Source organism: Patagioenas fasciata, chromosome 12 (genome assembly GCF_037038585.1).
Source record: "Patagioenas fasciata isolate bPatFas1 chromosome 12, bPatFas1.hap1, whole genome shotgun sequence".
Taxonomy (NCBI): domain Eukaryota; kingdom Metazoa; phylum Chordata; class Aves; order Columbiformes; family Columbidae; genus Patagioenas; species Patagioenas fasciata.
Window position 1 is genome coordinate 13,055,324 of NC_092531.1, and position 20,584 is coordinate 13,075,907.

Genomic DNA, 20,584 nt, shown 5'->3' on the forward strand with positions numbered 1-20,584 from the left:
AGTGAGCTGTGCAAAAACTGCACGATGCAGCAAGGAACAAGATGCTGCTTCTGTTCACTGTCAAGTGCCAGCAATGCCATTCAACTATTGTTACCTAAGGATGAGTGGGGTTTTTGTTTCTTTTGGCTGCAGTGCATGCCCAGAGCAGCCCTGGCCCCTCGCCTGTGGCACCTCCACCCCACGTCACCCCACACAGGGACTCCAGCCATGCTCCACAGCCCACAGCAGAAATGCCACAGAATGCAGTGCAAGTGCTTCGTTTGCACAGTGATGGGTTTGTTTTAGTCTGGAGAGACCATTTTTAGACAAACTGAAAGAATACAAGTTCAGAAAACAGCTAGAGATGCACAGTATAAATAGTTCTGTTGAAAGCCTGAAGTCGCTTTCATTTTGGGTTGAAAGTTGCCTTCTGGGCTTGTCTGTCTGGTTTATACTTAATTTCTGGCAGCCAGAGCAAAACAACCCAGTAAAGTGAGTTTGATTAAAGCTGTACTGAGTATTGGCCTTTCTCTGGCTTATTCTTGTGTCCTTTTGTTATCTTTCTTTGAAACACCAGTTTGATCAAGGTGTTTTAGAAGGATTGAGATCTGCCTAGAAAGAGCTGATAGGAGGTTGTGGAATAGAGAGGATAGAAAGAACAACATTGTCAGAGAGTAGCAGTTGTCTGGAAGATGAAAAATAGATGTCCATTTGCAGTGAAGATCTATGACCCTCCAGTCTATATGAGGGGTTAAAGCCTATAAATTATACATTCCAACAGTTAAGCTCTAAGTGCCTGGCTTGCAGAGCGGATGTAATGTCCAGAGATAGGTATTTGCAAAGACCAGAAGCCAAAAACTAATGTGCTGCCTGCAGTGTCCAGGGAGCTGCTGCAGGCAGGTCCTGCACATCATCTGCTTCCCCAGCTGCGGACGCGGGCACACGGCGGGTCCAGCCCTGCCTTTTGGGGCTGCAGGCACTCACCACTGCTCTTACTAATAAATTATTGGGGCCCAGGCATTATGTCAATATTTTGCCCAATATCCATGTAATGCCTGTGCCAAGGAAAGCACACAAACTGCTTTTTTTGTTCTACCAGGCTCTTGCTTGCTCTTTGGCTTTTCCTTTTTGCCTAAATCTATACAGAGAGCAGAGTGCTGTTTGGGTGCATTCATGACTCCCAGGAGGGAGACAGGAGAACAAGCATTCATGTCACATCGGTGGTTCCCCTAGCAGCAGTTTACCACTAGGAGTGCATGTTTGGATTAAAGAAAAGCACTTTGTAAGAGAAAAAAACTTATTAGGAGTGATGAGAAATTGGTTATTAGTGCTGCACTACTCTAATGAAGGGTGAATTGGCCTGCACCAGCTGGCTCGCAAAGCCCTGTGGTGACTCAGGCTTGGACGATGGCCAGAGGTTCCTCTCCATGGTGGCTGAAATAGGTGAGGTACTTCTGGCTGGAGGGAACAACTGGTCTGTGCCAGCAGTTACAGGCACAGCTTCTCTGCCACGAGCGGCAGCTTGATGTGCCTGGCACTGTGGGCTTCAGAACACGCTGGAGTTGAGTTGCAAGTAGTGCTGATGCAGAACTAGACTTTTTTCCTTGTTACTGAAAAGAGTTTGCTTTGTTCTGTGAGACCCAGGTATTAAATTTGGTCTAGAATGCAAGCTGAAGCCTTGCAATCACACCTATGCTGAAATGGAATTTTTGAGGCTAAAATATTGGCAGGCAGATACTGTCTCATCAGCTTCTTTCATGCAGTCTGATCTCTTGCCTCTCCCCAGGCCAAAGAACCCTCCATCACCGGAGCGATACCCTGGAGACGGTGATCCTGGTGAATCCCAACGTGGACAGCATCGTGTCCGAGGTGAGCACCAGTTGCCAGCGGGTTTTCCCCCATCAGCTCTCCTGCCCTTTGCACCTTCTGGAGAGTCTGAACGTGCTCCCAGTCCTCTGCAAGGTGGAGTGGCCAGGTGTTCTGGTCTTGCCAACAAGATGTATACAGTAACCAGTATTCTGTGGATTAATTTAGTGCTAGACAAAGAAACACAGGAGACTGGTCTGTGTGTGCTAGCCCTTCGGGAATGAGCTGCTGCCTGGAAGAATTAGTGCCTTACAATTGCGTGAATTTTAAGGATTTCTCAGGAGCTTGAAGAGCTTCCCACCAAACAGAGTGGATGAGTTCCGAATCTTGAACATTTGAGTTTGATGAGAGTCTAAATGTGCCGTGCACGTGGCAGCGTAAAACCAAACGTTTTCTCTTGGCATTGGCCTACTCAGTCAGTGTGAATGAGGACATGATGTGGAACTTCGTCAGCCAGGCACCAGCAGTGTCTTCCCTCTTCAATAACCTGCCCTATTGTATGTAGAAAATCTATGTTTTGGCTATTTGTGGATAATGTGTAGGTGTCACTTGTCCGCTTGATTGGGTTTCTTGGTGCTGGGGACGAATACAGAAAACTTCCTGACTGCAACACTGTTTTCTGGTAACAGGTCCGCTCACTGGTGTGTGACTCATCAGCCCACAAACTACTGATCTTCTGTGGTCAGAGCTCTGACCAGGAAGGAGACTTGATCCTGCAGACGGGGACCTTCACCTACCAGAAGTTTGCTGAGATACTTTCAGACCCGGAAGTGAGTGAGCAGTGACCTGATACGTCCCTCCTGTCACAGGGAGCGTGACAGAGCAATGCAGCCTGTGCCGCTCCGTCGGGTGGATCCGCAGAGGGATGGGCTTGAAATCCAGCACAAAATTGCACACCACAAATAGTTCGTCTATAGTCTTGGGCACCTTGCTTTAACTCCCTGGCTTAAGTGTTCCAACGTGGCAGGCATGGGTGATTCCAGCTTGTAATAACCTTCCAGGCTGGCTCTGCAGTGGGCAGTCACTCACAGTTTCTTAAAGCAGCTCTTAAAATATCTGTGGGCAGCTTCCAAAAAAACAGCCAAGAGAAGCCATCATCACCCTAGTAAATGTGGGTATTTCTCTTCATTTCACAGCTAGTCCAGCAAGTATAAACTTCACAAGGTTGGGTGTTCATTAGGAGTGTGTAACAATGATAAGGAAAGGTCTAAATGCTGATTAAGTAACTACATGGTGATTAAATAACTACAAATGCCCTTATTTAATAATAGAATTGTAGTCATTCAGGTTGGAGGGGCACTTGAGAGGTCTGTATCCAACCTCCTGCCCAGAGCAGGGTCAGCACTTAGTTCAGACAGGATTGCTCAGGGCTTTGGCCACTGGGGTCTTGAAAACCTTATCGGATGTCTCTGAACCTCTGCTCCAATGCTAGTTATCCTAGCTGGGGGTACTACAGCTTTCCTCAGAGGCTTTCAGCTCTCTTTCTGTTGATGCTCATTGTCAATACAGATATGCTGCTTCAGTTTTTGATAAGCCCTAATTCCACTAATCATTGTGCGCCAGATATTTAGAATGTCTCTATCCGATTGAATGTACGGTTGCTGCAGGAATGGCTGGGTGATATTTTGACAATTGATATAATTGTTCCTGTAATTACATCAGCAAATCTGCCCACCTTCATTTATTTTAGGCTGATTGTTCTAATTTATTTCTGGTACCCATTTATTTGGGCACTAACTAGTCAATTAAGGGCCGTCTAAGCAAGAGAACACAGTGTAAAGCAGTGTCCTAATCTTATTACATATACTTAGGAAGTCTGAGGTTTAATGCTTCTTTGCTCAGCGTATGTTCAATATAGCTCTAAGGAGCCTTGGAAATGATACCGACCTTAGTTCTACTTATTAATCATGTAGCATGTCCCCAATCCCATATGTATATCAGAGATGGAGTCACAACTTTCAAAATAGGTCCCAGGAAAGAAAAGGAATCTGGTTAAAAAGAAAGTCCTCTGGCACTAAAACTTTAGACGGTGCCATATGATTGTTCACTAGCCGGTGAGTTCAGACAATGATGCTCAGTGTTGAAAAGGATATCTCAGGGCTAGAATTCACAAATCAAAAAGAAACTGCTACTTTTGAGCCCAAGCCAGCGACTGATATCCCAGGTTAAACAGGAAGAAGTGAGGAAAGGGGATGAGGTGGTTCCTGCTTTCATTTTCTCTCCTGAGCTCTTGTCCCTGTGCCCTCCCAGCAGCCAGGACACGTAACAGCCCATCAGCAGTGGGAATGTCAAAAGAGAGCAGGACGCGGCCCCACGTGTCTATCTGCAATGGGCTTTGGGACTATTTCATCTATCCCCAGGGTTTCCTGTCAGTGAAGTGCTCGTGGCATCTTCAGTATTTCTGCATGAACTAGTTATGTTTTTTAAGTGCTGAATTGGTCTTGGAGCTCTGTTTCATCTTCTGTTTGTCTGTGCTTGCCTCATTAGGTCACCCAGATTCTTAGCAACGCTGATTCAGATATCAAGGCCTCTCTTACTGTGTCGTGCTTGGGAGAAGGAGACTGGAGCAACCTTGGGCATCCTCAATTTCAGGAAATTATTAATCTGAAACTGAATCCTGATCCAGTTCTACCAGAAATGGATGGAGTGTCTGAGTTTGCAGAATACGTCTCCGAGACAGTTGACGTGCCATCTCCATTTGATCTCCTGGAGCCCCCCACCTCAGGGGGCTTTCTGAAGCTTTCTAAACCCTGCTGCTACATTTTCCCTGGAGGAAGAGGTGATTCTGCTCTCTTTGCTGTCAATGGGTTTAACATCCTTGTGGATGGTGGCTCTGACAGGAAATCTTGCTTCTGGAAGCTGGTGAGGCATCTGGATAGGATTGACTCCATCCTGCTCACTCACATCGGTGCAGACAACTTACCCGGCATCAATGGGCTGCTGCAGAGAAAAGTTGCTGAGCAAGAGGAGGAACAGTCCCAGGGCTCTACCAACTACAGTGACTGGATGAAAAACCTTATTTCTCCTGAGCTAGGGGTGGTTTTTTTTAATGTCCCTGAGAAACTGAAGATGCCTGAATCATCCATGAAAGTAAAGAGGAGCATCGAAGAAGCTTGTCTGACACTGCAGTATCTCAACAGACTGGGCATTAAATCCGAGCCTCTCTACAGGGTGGTGAGCAGCACCATTGAGCCCATCACACTTTTCCACAAAATGGGAGTGGGTAAGCTGGACATGTACATACTGAATCCTGTCAAAGACAGTAAAGAAATGCAGTTTCTAATGCAGAAATGGGCTGGTAATAGTAAAGCAAAGACTGGCATAATTCTCGCAAATGGGAAGGAAGGTGAAATCTCTGTTCCCTATCTCACATCCATTACTGCCCTAGTGGTGTGGCTTCCCGCCAGCCCAACAGAGAAAATCGTAAGGGTTTTGTTTCCTGGAAATGCTCCTCAAAATAAGATACTGGAAGGTCTTGAAAAACTCAAGCACCTGGATTTTTTGAGGTACCCAGTGGCTACTCAGAAAGACATCACTTCTGGAATACCTCCACCTGTGCTGAAGCAGACTAAAATTAAACAAAGAACTGACAGTAAAGAGAGTCTTAAATCTTCCCCCAAGCCATCTATGACAAAGCAAGCCAAGAAAGAAGAGGCAGTTGAGGAGGGGATTAAGGAGGTAAAAGCAGAAGTCATAAAGGATGCTAAAATTGAGAAAAAGGTTAAAGAACACTCGGAGAAAATTCCTGAGAAACCTGTTAAACATGAAAAGATAAAGACAGAAACAAGTGATGCTCTCAAAGCTGAGAAAAGAAAATTGGCAAAAGACAAGGTTGGAAAAAAGCATCTCAAAGAGAAAGTATCCAAACTGGAGGAGAAGAAAGACAAAGAAAAGAAAGAGATTAAGAAGGAGAAAAAGGACTTAAAAAAAGATGATGGAAAGAAAGAGGAAAAGAAAGATTCAAAGAAAGAGGATAAAAAGAAAGAAACCAAACCAGAACCCAAAAAAATTTCGAAACCAGACTTAAAACCATTTACCCCAGAAGTAAGAAAAACATTATACAAGGCAAAAGTTCCAGGCAGACTCAAAACTGAGAAGATCAAAGTCAAACCTGAAAAGGAAACAGCTGCTGACCTGAAGATGTCACCGATGGAGAAGGCACCTGTACCGGTGGAGCCAGGAGAGACTCCTGCAGCTGAACAGAGGTTGGTCGTGTCTTCACCAGAAGATCTCACAAAGGACTTTGAGGAGCTGAAGCACGAGGAGAAAGGGGCTTTGCAAGCAACTCAAGAAATGGCTGAAACTGGGGTTAATGATAAGATTATGAGAGTACCTGAAACAGAGATGAAAGACTCTGCTGACATTATTGCTCAAAGTTGCCTTGAAGTGGATCTAGTTTTGAAAACAACCATTACTGGTCAGGGAGTAACTACTACTGATATGGAAAAAGAATCACCAGCAGAGGAAAAGGCACTCCATCAGCTAGAACTGAGAGCAGGTGATGCTGAAAAAATAGAGGATGAAAGAAGAACAGATGAAAATCGTGACACGAGATACTGTGAGGGGAAAGCTGAGCAGGATGAGGAAGTTCAGCTGTTCCCAGGCCAAGAACAGTCACCATCACAGACAGACCTCTCAGCAAAGGCTGCTTGGTCATCAGCATTCAGAGAGGAAGAAAAGGAGGAAGAGGAGAAAATATCTCTGGACAGAAAACAGAGGGAAGCAGAAACAAAGACTTGTGAGAGTGGGACAGAGGTGCAGGAAGAGGGTGAGAAGGAAAAGAGAGAAGATGTCATAGAAAAGGCAGAACTGGAAGAAAAGGAAGAAAAGCACATGAAGGCAGAGGAGAAGGTGGAAAAGCATAGAGACTTCTATGAGCTGAATCAGGATGAGAGGGAGGACAAAATATTTACCACTACAGAAAAGGAAAAAGCATTTAGTGATGTGGGTGAGAAAGACAAGTTTCTTGGAAAGGACGTAACAAAGGAAGAGTCATATCTGAGCAGTCCGCCAGCCCCACCAGGAGCTACAGCAGAACATGTTTCATATATCCAAGATGAAACTATCCCAGGCTACTCAGAAACAGAGCAGACCATTTCTGATGAAGAAATACATGATGAGCAGGAAGAGAGGATCCCACACTTGAAGTATGATGTCAATGCCTATGACATTTCTGTTCCTGACCACCCAGGCTCTTTTGAAGCAATACACGGAATACAGGCCATGCCTGCTGCTGAACTTTCAGCCAAGGGCTATGCTGGCCAGGAGTCTGAAATCCTGGCGTATCCTACAAACATCGTGGCAGCACCTCTAGCTGAGGAGGAACATATATCCTCTGCTACCTCCATCACAGAATGTGATAAGCTTTCATCTTTTGCAACTTCAGTAGCAGAAGATCAATCTGTTGCATCTCTGACAGCACCACAAACAGAAGAGACTGGGAAAAGCTCTTTACTTCTAGACCCAGTGAACAGCATGCCCTCCTCTCGGACTGAAGCAACTCAAGGTCTCGACTATGTTCCCTCCGCTGGCACAATCTCTCCCACATCATCCTTGGAGGAAGACAAATGTTTTAAATCTCCACCCCCTGAAGATTTCCATGCGCTAGCAGAAGGAGAGAGAAAACTGGAAGCTCAAAGAAAGGATCTTCATGAAGAGGCAGAAGATGAAGAGGAAGAAGAAGATGGGACTCCAAATATTGAAATGCCCGAGAAACTCAAAGTGCATTACAATGCCCCCATATTTGCTCATCAACGATGTCCTGAGAATGTGTTAAGCAGTGTTCCCACGGAAGTAATGCAAACTTCTGGTCTGCCGCTACCTTCTGAAGAAACACCTTTTTCCCAGGTGGACTCTGCAGAGGCTGAAGAACGATGCATGAGTCCTGACGACAGTACGGTCAAAATGGCCTCTCCCACCCCATCTGGCCCCACCAGTGCAGGACACACACCTTTCCACCAGTCTCCAGTGGAGGAAAAACTAGAAACAGTAGATTCAGATCTATTTGAAAAACAAACAGGTACTGCTGCAAAGAAATTGGAAGGCCCAACTTCTGCTGTGGTGAAGGGCGTCAAGGGTGAACCTCTCAGAGAAGATGAGGTGTCTGCAGCCAAATACAGACACGAAACAGAAGTGCCTGGAGCTGTACAGCACGAGAGGGACTCAGGCAGTGACGTTCCCGTGTCTCCTGGGCAGGAGGTGCAGGAAGCACCGGTGGGGAAGGAGGAGCTGCCCTGGCTGTCCTACCACAAGCAGGACACGGTGGTGATAGAGGAGGAGGACGAGCGCACTGTGCTGCCCCGTCCCAGCACAGATGTGCTTCTGGAGCCCGAAGAAGCACAAGGAACTAAAACCATGACAGAAAGTATAACAGGATTTGCAAAACACTTGTCCTTTGAGCCATTCTCTGCCATAGAAACATCTCTTGGAAGTGTGGATCCTCTGCAATTCACCAGCCAGAGCAAATCTGAAAGTGACAAATCTTCACCAGATGACACCAAATCAGTTTCTTTTACAGAAAAAAGCACGGGTAAAGAAAAATCCTCAGATATTTATGTTAAGGGAGTGACTACTGAAGAAGAAAAACTGTTGTATGTCACAGGAGACACCTCAGAAGAAGAAAAATCTTCTCATGTTTCCATTAAAGACATTTCTCCAGAAGAGACCAAATCCATTTCTCTCACTGAGAGTCCCAGCAAGGAAATCTCTTCAGACCTTTTTGTTAAAGGGATTTCTCCAGAAGACATCAAATCTCTCAGTTTCACAGAAGAGATACCTGCAAAAGAAAAAATTATGTCTGACTTAACTGACAAATTCCCTTCAGAAGCTGCAAAATCCATCGATTTCAGAGAGCAGAGCCCACCTACATATGAAAAATCACTGAAAATTTCTGCCAAAGAACTCTCAAAAGATGTGTCAAAATCTGTTCCTTGCCCAGAAAGTTGCTTGGTCAAAGACATGTCACCCAGAGATACTTCAAGTGAAGAAATGTCTCCAGATGACAGCAGTTTATTTTCTGCAGCAGAAAAGGACCCGTTTAGGGGAAGAACTGCAAACTTGGACTCCCAGGAAGTATCTCCAGATGCAAAGGGCTTATACTTTGCAGAATCCAGCCCCACCGAGGATAAAACATCTTCACACGTTTCTGCTGAAAGTGTAAAATCTTGCAAGATCAAGGAAGCTCAAGAAGAAAAATCTCTGGAAATGGAAGATTTATATATGAAAGATCTAAATTATGAGAAGAAAGTGTGGTTTCCAGAGGAGGTGGAGGAGATCCCTGTTCAGGGAAGGCGGCAGAGATATGATAAAGAGAGAGAGAGCACATTCTTGGATGAGGTACCAGACTATGAAACAAAATCCCTTCCTAAAATGGGAGAGGGGGAGATCCCATCCCCTGCGGTGCCTGGCGGTCACCCCTGGACAAGAGCAGAAGGTGACGTGTGGGGCTCTGCGTTTGCGTATCTTCAGGAAGAAGCAGAGACTGGAAAAGGAGGACAGGTATCCAGTGAGGAGGATGAGGATCTCCATCATGCTGAAGATAAACCTGTGCTACTGCAAGCAGAGGCAGACCGTTTAAAGATGAAATTGTGTGATTACAAACAAGACACACAGATGAGCACCAAACCTACACCAGAAACAAAGGAAATGGAAACAGTTCCTGCTGCCACCACTCTTCCAGAAAGAATACAAATGGAAAGTTCTCTGTCTTCTCGATATGTCTCTGGTGAGGAAAATCAGATCAAAGCATTAGCTGGAGACAAGGAAAGGCAAGAGTTGTTGTTGACATCTAAACAAGATTACTCCTATTTAGATGATGATGAGAAAGCTGTCCTAGATATCTACGCAAAGTCACTGGACCAAGCACTGATGGCATCTCCCCTGTCTGTAGCGGCTGCGGCTCTGGACAAGGACATTGACACAACACCAGAAAAGGAAAGGCCTTACAAGTCAGATCAGTGCAAACCACCTTTGCGGGAAGAAGTCCTGCCAAAGGACACAGGGAAGAAATCAGACATCAGTAGTTGGTATCAGGAAGGAGATTGTAAATACAAGTTGGATAGAAAGATAGAGGATGACTGCAAATCCACCGAGGGTCTTTATGGCCCTACAGGAAAAAAAGAGCAGATGGCAGCAGCATTTACTCTGTTGCAATCTGCAAGACCAGCAGAATACGACTATACAGCAGCATCCCCAGAAGAAAGCGCTGTGGTGTCAGGGCAGCATCCACAGTCCCCTCCAGGACAAGGCCCTTGTCCGGAGCGCAGCGCTGCCACAGGCCGTGCTGAGGCTGCGGGTTCTGCCAGCCAAGTGACCCCGTCCAGGAGCTCCCCTGAGCCTCTTTCCTGTGAGGACAGTTCTGTCAGACAAGAGCAAGAAGAAAGAGAACCAACTCCCTACCCTGATGAAAGAAGTTTCAAGTATGCTGATGTCTACGAGAAGATAATTGTGTCTGGAGCTGGACCCTCCCCCTTCACACCCAAGGGTGCAGACGGCCCAGGTCACACTGACCGGGTGCCGGTAACAGCACCGATCTCTCAAAAAGGTCAAAGTTTCCAGGTCTCTGCAAAGGAAGAAGAGTCCTGCCTTTATACATCTGCTGAGAAGGAGTTGTCATCTCCAGCATCCCCTAAAGAAAAGGCAGAGTCAGCCTTTGGCTATACAGACATCCATGAAAGGTACTTGCCCTTGTCTGAAAAAGATAAGCCCAGGATATCTGAAGGGCAGGAAAAACTGAAGGTGTCTGCTGTTCTGCCAGAACTGGACTCTGAACTGCACCCATCATCTGCAAGCACAGCATTTGCGTCTCCCACAGACACGTCTGACACATTTTATCAAGAAAAATCAGCTGCCTATATTGATGCTGCTTGTCCAGATGAGAACATCATTTTGTCTAGCCAGGAGCAGACACCTCTGTCCCTGAAATCCGCCAGCCCACATCCCAAAGATGCATACTATGAGAAAGCAGGTCGAGGGGAAGAAAGCATGAGCGACCCCGAGTTAGAAAAAGGTGCTAAGGAGAAATCTGAAAAGGAGTCTAAACTGCACAGCCCTGCCGGAGCTGCGGGTACAGTCTATGCACACATCTCAGCAATGGACAAGTTTCACGTACCAGAACCCCTTCAGCAAAGCAAGTGTCAGGAGTCCATTTCACCCAGTTCTACCGCCTCTTCACCCTCCGATCCCGGCTGGAAGGAGGAATATGGGAGCAGGGAACCTGCATCAGCCACTGTTGTGGGGACGTATGTTGCTGGTTACAGTGACCTGCCAGACAGAGGCAGAGAGAAGCCAGCTTCAGAAATGTGCCATTTAAGACAAGATTCCTCACAAAAGAGAGAGGTTGCTGAGAAATCCACAAAGGAATCACATTTCTGTGTAACAGCTTATCCAAGTGCAGCCGAGGTCTCCGAGAGCCAAGAGCAAGCCACATACTTGAAATCTTCTGGGCAAGAGACACATAAAAAGGGCCCCATGGCAGAGGGCGGAGGGACAGACAGCTCTTCTGGATTTGAATGCTCCCTGCTAGGAAAGACTGAAACATCCAGCATGTTCCGACATGATCAGATCTCAGCAAGCCATTTAGGGGGTATCTCTCTTCCTTTAAAGGTTCCATGTGCTTTGCTCTCAGACCAGAGGAAGAAAGATGAGTACTTGGAGGTTTCTGAGAAAACCAGCAGCCTTGATTCATCTTTTACTAAATTCTCACCGCTGAGTCCATATGAAGAAGATAAGTTGTTCTCCAAAGCTGTGGACAGAGAGTGTGTGCCCCAACAGCAGCTGAAAGATGACTCTTCCAGCCTGTCAGAGGAACCTTCATCTGAAGCTACCACTCCTGTGATACCAGCTGCAGCAGAAAGTTTCTACTCCCCTGTGCTTTCCATGTGCACGGGTGCAGGACCAGAACCAGGTACCAGGAGTCTTTGGGATGTGTCTCCACAGATTCCAGATAATGCTGTGAAAACACACACAGCTGAAACCAAAGACTTTGTGTTTGCTGAAGAGCATGGTTCTCCGTTCACAAGTGGCATGGGCGACGGCATTTCACCGTGCAGAAAGGAGGGCCAGAGTTCACAGCCCACACCATTCTCTGAGGAGAAACAACAGCAGCCCTGTGTAAGCAGTCCAGAGCAGAAGGCACCATTTGCAGAACAGTTTATGACATTGACATCTCTCCCTGATGTGTTGACATCATTTCCTCATCATCAGCATGAAGATGAAACCACAGCCAATGGTCCAACAGAGGTGAGCACCAGTCTGCAAGCTTTCCAAAGTACATACCATGCAGCAGAGGCAAAAGATGAAAAAACATGTCCTGATTCTGATAGCAGTTTTTCTCCATGCGCAGGCAAAGAGGACACAGAGAGACAGAGCCGTCCTTCCTCTCTGATGTCCCCTGAACAGAGTTTCCAGCCCTTTTTCCCAGATGTGCACAGGGGTAGAAAAACAGAGGACCGTGGAGATGCTTCCCATGAGATGGAGCCACATTTAGGAGGCAGTTTTGATTGTGAACAGAAATTTTCCTCATGTGAATACAAGCACAGGAAGGGAGAGCTTTCTCCCTCATTCATCAACCCGAGCCCTCACGAGCTCTCTGAAGACAGTGACCTCTCCCAGGATGACGGTCATCCTTCCGTGCAAGGAAGACAACCCCACACTAGTAGGAGCCCCATGCAAAGTGCCACAGTGGAGGAGACCCCTCCAACATCAGTGAGTGATTCTGGAACCTCCCAGTCAGACTCAGATGTCCCACCTGAGACAGAAGAATGTCCGTCCATCACAGCAGATGCCAACATGGACTCGGATGAAGATGCCGATTTCCTCCCGGTGGACAAAGCTGTTGGGAATGCTCATCATGCCAGTTCTAGGTCCAGCCATGATCCTCAGCCTGTTCCAATGGTAGATCCCCATCCCCATCCTCCTCACCCTGATGTCTGCATGGTAGACCCTGATGTGTTGGTAAATGAGCAAAGCCTGGGTAGAACTGATAAAATTTCCAAGAAAGACATAAAAGAAAAGAACAAAGGTGTGAGGAAGCCTTTGAGCAAAGCCAAATCTTCCTCACCTGCCCGGAAATTAGATGTGAAAGGGAAAAGGTCACCCACTCCTGTGAAGCAGCCATCGGACAAATCTCCAAAATCTGTCACTGCCAAAAAAGAAAGAGATGGAGGAGAGAAGCCCAAACCACGTAGCGCACTGGTGCAGCCTCCTCACACAGAGGATGAGTTATCCCGGAGTAGCCACAGCAACCCTGGCAAGAGCCTTGTTAATGGTATCAAAGCAAATCCCGGTAAGAAGTTCTTCCTTAAGCATGCACTTTCTCTCTAGGTCCAACACAGAGAAAAAGCACTGGGTTAAATGTAGCAGAATAGAGGAGAGGGCTTCCCAGTCAGGCATAAAAAAGTTACAAGCAGTGACAAGGTAGAGATGTTATCACTTAAGATCAAAGGAAAACTCTCAACCTCTGCAGAGCCAAATGCAACCACCTTTGCAGAGAGACAGACCTGTGAGACCCAATTCAGAACTTCATAGGCCAAGATTCTGCTCTACCTGGGGGCTACACCTGTGGAGGGGCAGGAGGTACTTAGACGTGGGTGCTATCAAATGCCAGAATGAAATATGTGTGTGTTTTAAGAAAATGCTGTGTGTAAGAGCCAGCAGGTGGGGTAATGCCCAAGAAAACAAAGAAAACTGGAACACAGCTGATGTGTGGTGGGCTCAGCAGATGCCCATTGCAGACACTGTGGCAAAGGGGGTGTAGTAGGACAAGTGGAGGAAGGTTTGCAGAGATGCTACAAGGAGCTCCTCTGGGGTGACAGCAGCTGGAGGGGAAGATGTGAGAAGAGCCTCAGGGGGTGTGTGCTGCAGATACAGCTCAGGTGAGGCGAGATGGTGTCACCAAGAGATGGTGTCACCAACAGCCATGGCGATGGACAGGCCAGGCAGCTGATGGGGGGCTGCTCAGGGCTGGGGGAGCAAGAGGAGAGCGGCGCATGAAGGGCACAGTGCCAGGCCTGGGGATTCTGCAGAGACTGTGGCCTGAGCAGGGGCTGAGCCAGCTGAGGGTTCAACAGCTGACGAGCAAACAGGGCACAGGGGAGCCCGCACCAAGGGCTGGACAGCGTTGTGTCTCAGGTGCTGCAGGAAAGCACGGCGAGGTGCAGCCTGGATCTGCGAGTCTGAAGGGAGGGCTGTGACAGAGATGTGGGGGTTGTACACACAGCAGTGTGTGAGCTGCCCAAATCAAACCTGGGATGAGGACTAGACATCCACAAGACTGGCTGAGACAGGGGGTTTTTGCTTGTGTAGCAGCTGGGCAGCACAATGAGCTGTCTGTGCTTGTAGTCAGTGGGGTTTTGCTCATAAAAGAGACTACACAGAGACAGTGTATGGGGGGGAAAAAGAGGACAGAGGCCTCTGTGATTCCACAGAGAGCAGGAGGGAAAGAAAGGACAGTCCTTCTATGGGTTGTGTGCATACATATATACACACATATGCATATATATTGCTGAGTATAACTGCTGTTTGACTGTCTCTCATCTCATAAATGTAAGCAGCAGCAAATGAAGAGGTACAAAAGGTTGAGAGGAAAGAACAACACTGTCCTTGAAAAAGCAGCAATCCACGGGGATGGCAGAAAGCCAGGATGGAGCTTCCAGAAAGACTACCGTAGTACCCTAAGGCAGCACATAAAGACCATCAGAACAGGGTTTTTTAGCAAATGTAGGTTATTAAACAACTAAAATCAGGACTCAATATTGATTAGGATGATAACTCTGCAAAAGCTAATAATGGAGGTTTTTTTATTCCCTTCTCCAGGAAAGGTTTCCAAGCCTAAATCCTTCCAGTCCGTCCCCAAAGGACGGCAGAGCTCCCTTTCCCTCCCAAGCGCTGTGACAGCGCTGCCAGAACTGCACCCAGGTCACCTCTGAGCAGCAGAGCCTGGATAAAGCTTCACTTCGCTGCTGAAGCTGCAGGGAGAAACCTTGCTGGAATTCAAGTCCTTCAGTGTTTGTCTTTTCCAGAAGGATTTGATAGCTTCTGTTTTCTTTTTTCCAAAGCTTCCAATAGTCCTAAGAGCAGTTTGCCTGTGCCCATGGGTCCACCTGTCTATGTGGACTTGGCTTACATCCCCAACCACTGCAGTGGAAAGAACACAGATCCAGAGTTCTTCAAGCGGATTCGAGCATCATATTATGTTGTGAGTGGGAATGATGCAGCCAACGGAGAGCCGAGCCGTGCAGTGCTGGATGCGCTCCTGGAAGGGAAGTCTCAGTGGGGGGAGAACCTGCAGGTAGGTGATGGGAATGCCAAGGGGTGTGTGATGCTCCCTGTGTCACAGGTGCTGAGGGGACAGTGTGTGTCACAAACAGACTCAGAGGGAGAACACTGAGAGGAAGCAAATGGTACTGCGCATGTCCTGCTCTGCATGCTTTGTACCCATGAGGAGGAGGACACTCGCATCATGGTGTGAGCAAAGGCAGATATGTCCTCCTTTCCACATCCTCCTGAGGGGAGGGAGCATTTAGAGATCATGCACTCCTCCCCTGCTGCAGGACAAGCCTATCCTCAAGCAAAACCAAGCACCATCGCAGGCTGAATTTTCATTACAGTGTCCCACACCCAGTAGCATTTGTTGCTGTTCTTGGTCACTGAAGATCCTTCCGATAGCAGTTTTTTATTAGTGCTTTTAAACCAGTGTTCTTACATGTAGTTCTTGTTTAGGCAGGTTCGCAGGACATCCTGGGTGGGCACGTTTCTGAAGACAGGCACGAGAAAGTGTTTATGTTCTTTCAGATTAAGCATTTCAGATTTCAAGGTCCCTGAGTTGCATATTAGATCAATAGGCACATAAAGTCTAATATCAGGCCATTAACAGCAACACTTTTAGTATTGTTCCTTTTCACACTGAGGGATCTTTCTACGCTGTTTCTGGAGCTCCACAGAGATGCTCCCCCCTGCACTGCAGCGTTTTCATCGTGGTGCCGTCAGTGCTGCCAGCTTGCAGCCGCCTCAGAGAGCCATTGTGCGGCTGCTGCAGAAAATAAAGCACCAGCTCTGGCCTAGAGAACCTGACATCTGAAAGACATTAAATAGAACAAGCAGTACCAAGGGTACAGTGTTCCAGAATTAATGGGAAATTTTAGCCTCAGCTCCTATGGGCATTGTTTGTCACTGCAGTCATTCTCAGACAATCATCCTTGCTGCTTTCTTTTCCCAGGTGACATTGATCCCAACACATGATACGGAGGTGACACGAGAATGGTACCAGCAGACCCATGAGAAACAGCAGGAGCTAAACATCATGGTACTGGCAAGCAGCAGCACTGTTGTAATGCAGGATGAATCTTTTCCAGCCTGTAAGATTGAATTCTAGATCTCCCACACTTTGCGTTCATCCATTGACTCTCCAATCCCCGATGCAACATCAGAGACACCATCTAATCACAGTCCAGTTCTTCTCTGGTTTAGTCCTCTACATGGTTCCCATTTGTCAGGCAATCGGGTATCCATCTAGCTCAGCACTGGATGCCATGAGAAAGAAGTGCAGGGCTCTGTAATATTCTGGACTGAGCTACGAGTTTGTGCAAGAGCAGTTGCAGGACAGGGGCGCTTCCACTTTCCCTGCTTTTTTCTGCTGCCTGTACAGTTTCTGTAGACTATCTTGGCTGCCTTGCTGCTGTGAGAGCTTGTTCTCCTCTCTTCCTGGCTGCCTTGCCATTTAAGTTGCAGCACCATGAACCTCATCTTTCTGGTGAGGGCTGAAGTGCTGCCGCTGCATGTAGACAGCGCATGGGGGCAGGGAGGGCAGAGAAAAAAACTAATTTGCAAAGAAAACGCACCTAGGAGAGGAGGGAAGGTGAAACCCTTCCACTGCAACATGATAGTGAAGGTCCTTCTTCCATCGCCCATCCTGAACATATAGGCCGTGTTCTGAGCAAGGGGACCTGTACTTCGACAAGGCAGGAGCACCGTTTGCCAGCTCTGCAGGTTTCTGTCCCAAGTATTTGGTTCTGGCATCCTCCAACACTTGCTTGGTGTGCTCCAGGAGCTGGGATGAAGAACATGTGTTTGGGAGCAGCGGTGGGAGGGAGGGTTCAGCCTGTTGTTCTTTGCTACAAAGAGCACATTCCTAATCTGCTAACCTGAGCTTTGCACAACACAGTGGCCAACTGACTGCAGCACATCAGCAGTGTGACAGGAGGAGGCACAGAGGGGCTGTTGCCTGAAAAGTCACACACAAGGAGTGTCCAAACGCACAACTGCAGCCCCCTCCAGAGCAGAAGGGCTGAAACAAACCTGGCCGTTCTTGGCCTAAGACGTACGAGAAACCCCCCTGTCCTTGTACACCAAAGGCTTTCTGGAGGGTTGTGGTGAGGCAGCTGAGGAACCCGCATGCCCAACAGGGAGCGTCTGGCTGGCACAGCTGATGGGAGCCGGCTCTGCAAGCAGCAGCAGCCTCCTCGCTGCTGTATGCCCACGGGCCAGGCCCCTTAGCTATGGTCAGGCTTTTTGTTGCCCCCAAAAGTGTCCAGGATGCGGGGAACAGAACTTGTGGTGTGAGGAAAGAGAACCTCCTTCCAAAAACGCTGAGGGAAAGTAGTTTAGCAAGTGTAGTTGCTCTTAGTTCCTCCGCACCCATGGCCGGGACACGCGGACTCTTGCAGCCCAGCGCTGGTACCTCTTGTGGGCGCGTGTCCTTGGTCCTGGCAGGAGTGTGGTTGTACAACACAAGTGCAGCATTGCTGCCAGCAGCCACTCGAGCCCCCTCGGCCATAAACTCTGTCCAGCTGTGGGCTGGAGCTGTGTAGCAGCCCAGGTGCCACAGCTGAGAGCTGAGAGGGTCTGATCGCAACCATGGCTTTTATCTTTCTCTAAGAGAGAGCAGCAGTAGGGTGTGCTCTGGGGAAGGAGAGATGAGATAGAAAGCAATGCTGCAAGGCTTGACATACAACTCAAAGGTATTTCCATCTGCTGTGTCACCCGCTGCGCTTGGCACACAGCCAAGGTCTGACTCCATAATAAGCATCCAGAACCCTCTGTTGTGCTTGCCTGGGGCGCTTCTGTCTCAGTGCTCGTTTTCTGGCAGCTGACGTTAAAAAAATGCTGCTAAGAAACCTGCTCCTAGGACTAAAATCAAGTTTCTAGGGAAACGGTTTATTTTGCATTTAATTTATATATTTATTTTTTGATGTTAAGCTTCTTTTTGTTTGGATTTGATATTTAATTTATACATGTTAACATGATACCATGTGCTCTTAGTGTCCGTTCAGAGGTTTCTCAGTACAAATACTTACATGCTGCAATTTAAACAATAACATAAAAAGACCACAGAGAACTTGCTGGCAGCAAAAAGGGTCTGTGCTTGCAGCTTGTGGTGCTGCGTCTAAACCCAGCAGCTGCAGGACAAAAGCCTGAGGCTCGCAGCCCTCCCCCAGGAGCAGCCAGCCCTTGTTCAGAGCATGTGGGCTTGCTCAGGGATTTAGCAAATCCCTGCCCTGTGCTGCATTCATTTTAACGACAGAATCGTGGTGTGTCTGCCAGAAGAATAAATGTCCTCTGCAGCCCGGTGGGGTCAGCATCCCTGGATGTTGGCTACGCCAGCGATGGCAGCAGGAACAGCTGCTCCCGCGGCCCCGGCGCTGCAGCGGGTGCCGGACGCCAGACCCAGCGGAGCAGACGTGACCGTGCTGCCCAGGCCCCCTGCGCGTGGCTAGGTATAAAAGCTAATGCACTAACTTTAGATAGACCCACACATGAATGTTTTCTCAGTTTTAAACTTGAAGCAATTCTGACTAAGCAGCAGTCATAGTGAGGCTTTGCAAGGTGCCTGCGTCCTCCGCCCGCTGCTTGGACAGTTCATCCTACACCACTCTGCTTCCCTGTCCTCTGGGCTCCACACTTTTTTTTTCAGTCTTTTGTGGCAGTCTGTTCTGCCTTCAGCTTCTCTTCCTCCCTCTTTGTCTTCCCCTCATCCTCCTTCCCCTCTCCACTGACCCTCCATCTTAAAAAACTACTTGTAAAAACGCCAATTTGTAAAGAGTCTGACCCTGCTTAGCCTGCAGGAGCCAGCAGACCCATCCAGAGCCAGAGGTAATACAGCACTATAGAGAGTAACAGTTAAACTCTGCTTTTGCTTGTTTCTGCATGTGGGCAACAACGCATAATCTTCCTGTATGTAATAGGTACAAAATACTATTTTAAACCTATAATTAAAGAAGTGAACGTCTTACCTGTATTGAAATGGCAACTTGTGCTCCTAGCTTCTTCTCTGCTAAATGTTTTAAGAACAGAGCCCTGATTCTTTTCTTCAGCATCATGTTTCTATTTGAATTTAGTTCCTTGAGTTCTGTCCTTATGCCCATTTCCATGTGAAACACTCTGTAACTAACTGCTGTCAAGAGAGGAGCCCAACACATTAATAAAGCCACATTAATTGCGAACAATAACACTTCCAGCTGTTTCCAGTTGTTCTTGGAGTGGGTCTGTGCTGCAGGCAGCACTGCTACCCACTGAACCCCCTCTAGCTCTGGCACCTGCCTCCCGCGATGGCTCTGCCGCCCACCCACGTCACCACAGCTGCTGAAACCTGCAACCCCGGGGAAGGGACAGGGGCACAGAGCCCACTTGGACACGCCCCTTGGTCCCCAACAGCTGATTCATGGTTCCAGCTGCCTCCCTTCTCGAGGAATTTTCGGTCCCCGGCACTGCTGGCCAAGGGTCCAGGTGGGGACGCGGCCCCAATGTCTGGGTGCGGAGCTGGCATGGCCTGTCCTGCCCACGCCGCAGCTCCTCACAGTCCGGACTCACACTTGCCACCGTGGCCTCCTCAGAATGGCAGCCCTGGCCAGAGCTGCTGCCGCCCCCTGAACCGGACATGTCTCTGGTCCCGCGGGACGGAGATGCTGCCATGCTCAGCCAGGAGCAGCCCGGGCAGTGACCCCTGAGGGACTGGCCCAGGGCACTGGCAGCCACCATGCGCTGCCTGTCCCTGCTGTGGCATCGGGCCCTCATACCCTCCAGAGCTCCACACCGACGTCCGAAGAGGAAGTCACTTTATTCGTATATATGCACAGGACTTGGGGACATATGGGTAAGTAATTTGTGGGGAAGTGGCATGACTCTGAGAAACCAGAAGAACAGATAAGTAAAAGACAGGTCCCAGTAAGGCAACAACATCCCGCAATCAGCTCCTTCAGTATCTGCAAACTGCTGAGCCAGAGGAGTGTCCAGGACAGGGGCAGCTACACTGAGGTTGCTCTTGTTTCAGTCACCAGGGCTGCCGGGACCCCCCACGCCAGCGGCCCAAAGCCCACAAACACTGCATGGCCTGACAGCTGCTCTGGTTCCAAGGACTTTGGTACTTGCTGATACTTTCACAGCCCACACGCAACATGGCCACACTCCGGCTACTTGGTATTGACAGCTGGTATTTTCTGTCTGTTTTGCCACACAGCCCGGACCCAGTCCTCTGTAGCGCTTTCCCATTGCACACAGTGACAACAATTCAGGAAGAGTTTTGCTTTGCTGCCTCTGCCAGGGATTTGACAAGCCTAAGCCAAACTATCCCAGCTACTGTAAGTAAAGTTTGTTGCTACACCAACCAGAGACGCAGGACCATGCAGCAGCCATGTGCGCATATCACCACTGAAGCAGCCCAAAAGCCTTTGAAAGTGCAGCTTATGCATCAGCACAGTTTTGAGCACCCAGAACTGGCTCTGGCAGGGCCAAGCCAAAAATATTG

The 20,584-nt window shown here is 48.2% G+C and overlaps 1 protein-coding gene across 3 annotated transcripts in view; it reads left to right on the plus strand.

Annotated features, from left to right (window-relative positions):
• Positions 1-19,289, plus strand: part of MAP1A (microtubule associated protein 1A) — a 54,946-nt gene extending 35,657 nt beyond the window's left edge. For all 3 annotated transcript variants that reach the window (XM_065847129.2, XM_065847130.2, XM_065847131.2), the window contains 5 exons: positions 1,766-1,848; positions 2,475-2,615; positions 4,333-13,129; positions 14,901-15,133; positions 16,061-19,289. In XM_065847129.2, coding sequence (XP_065703201.1) covers positions 1,766-1,848; positions 2,475-2,615; positions 4,333-13,129; positions 14,901-15,133; positions 16,061-16,216 — 9,410 coding nt within the window. In that variant the 3' untranslated portion in view covers positions 16,217-19,289. The remainder of the gene's footprint in view (positions 1-1,765; positions 1,849-2,474; positions 2,616-4,332; positions 13,130-14,900; positions 15,134-16,060) is intronic.
• Positions 19,290-20,584: the final 1,295 nt, after the last annotated feature.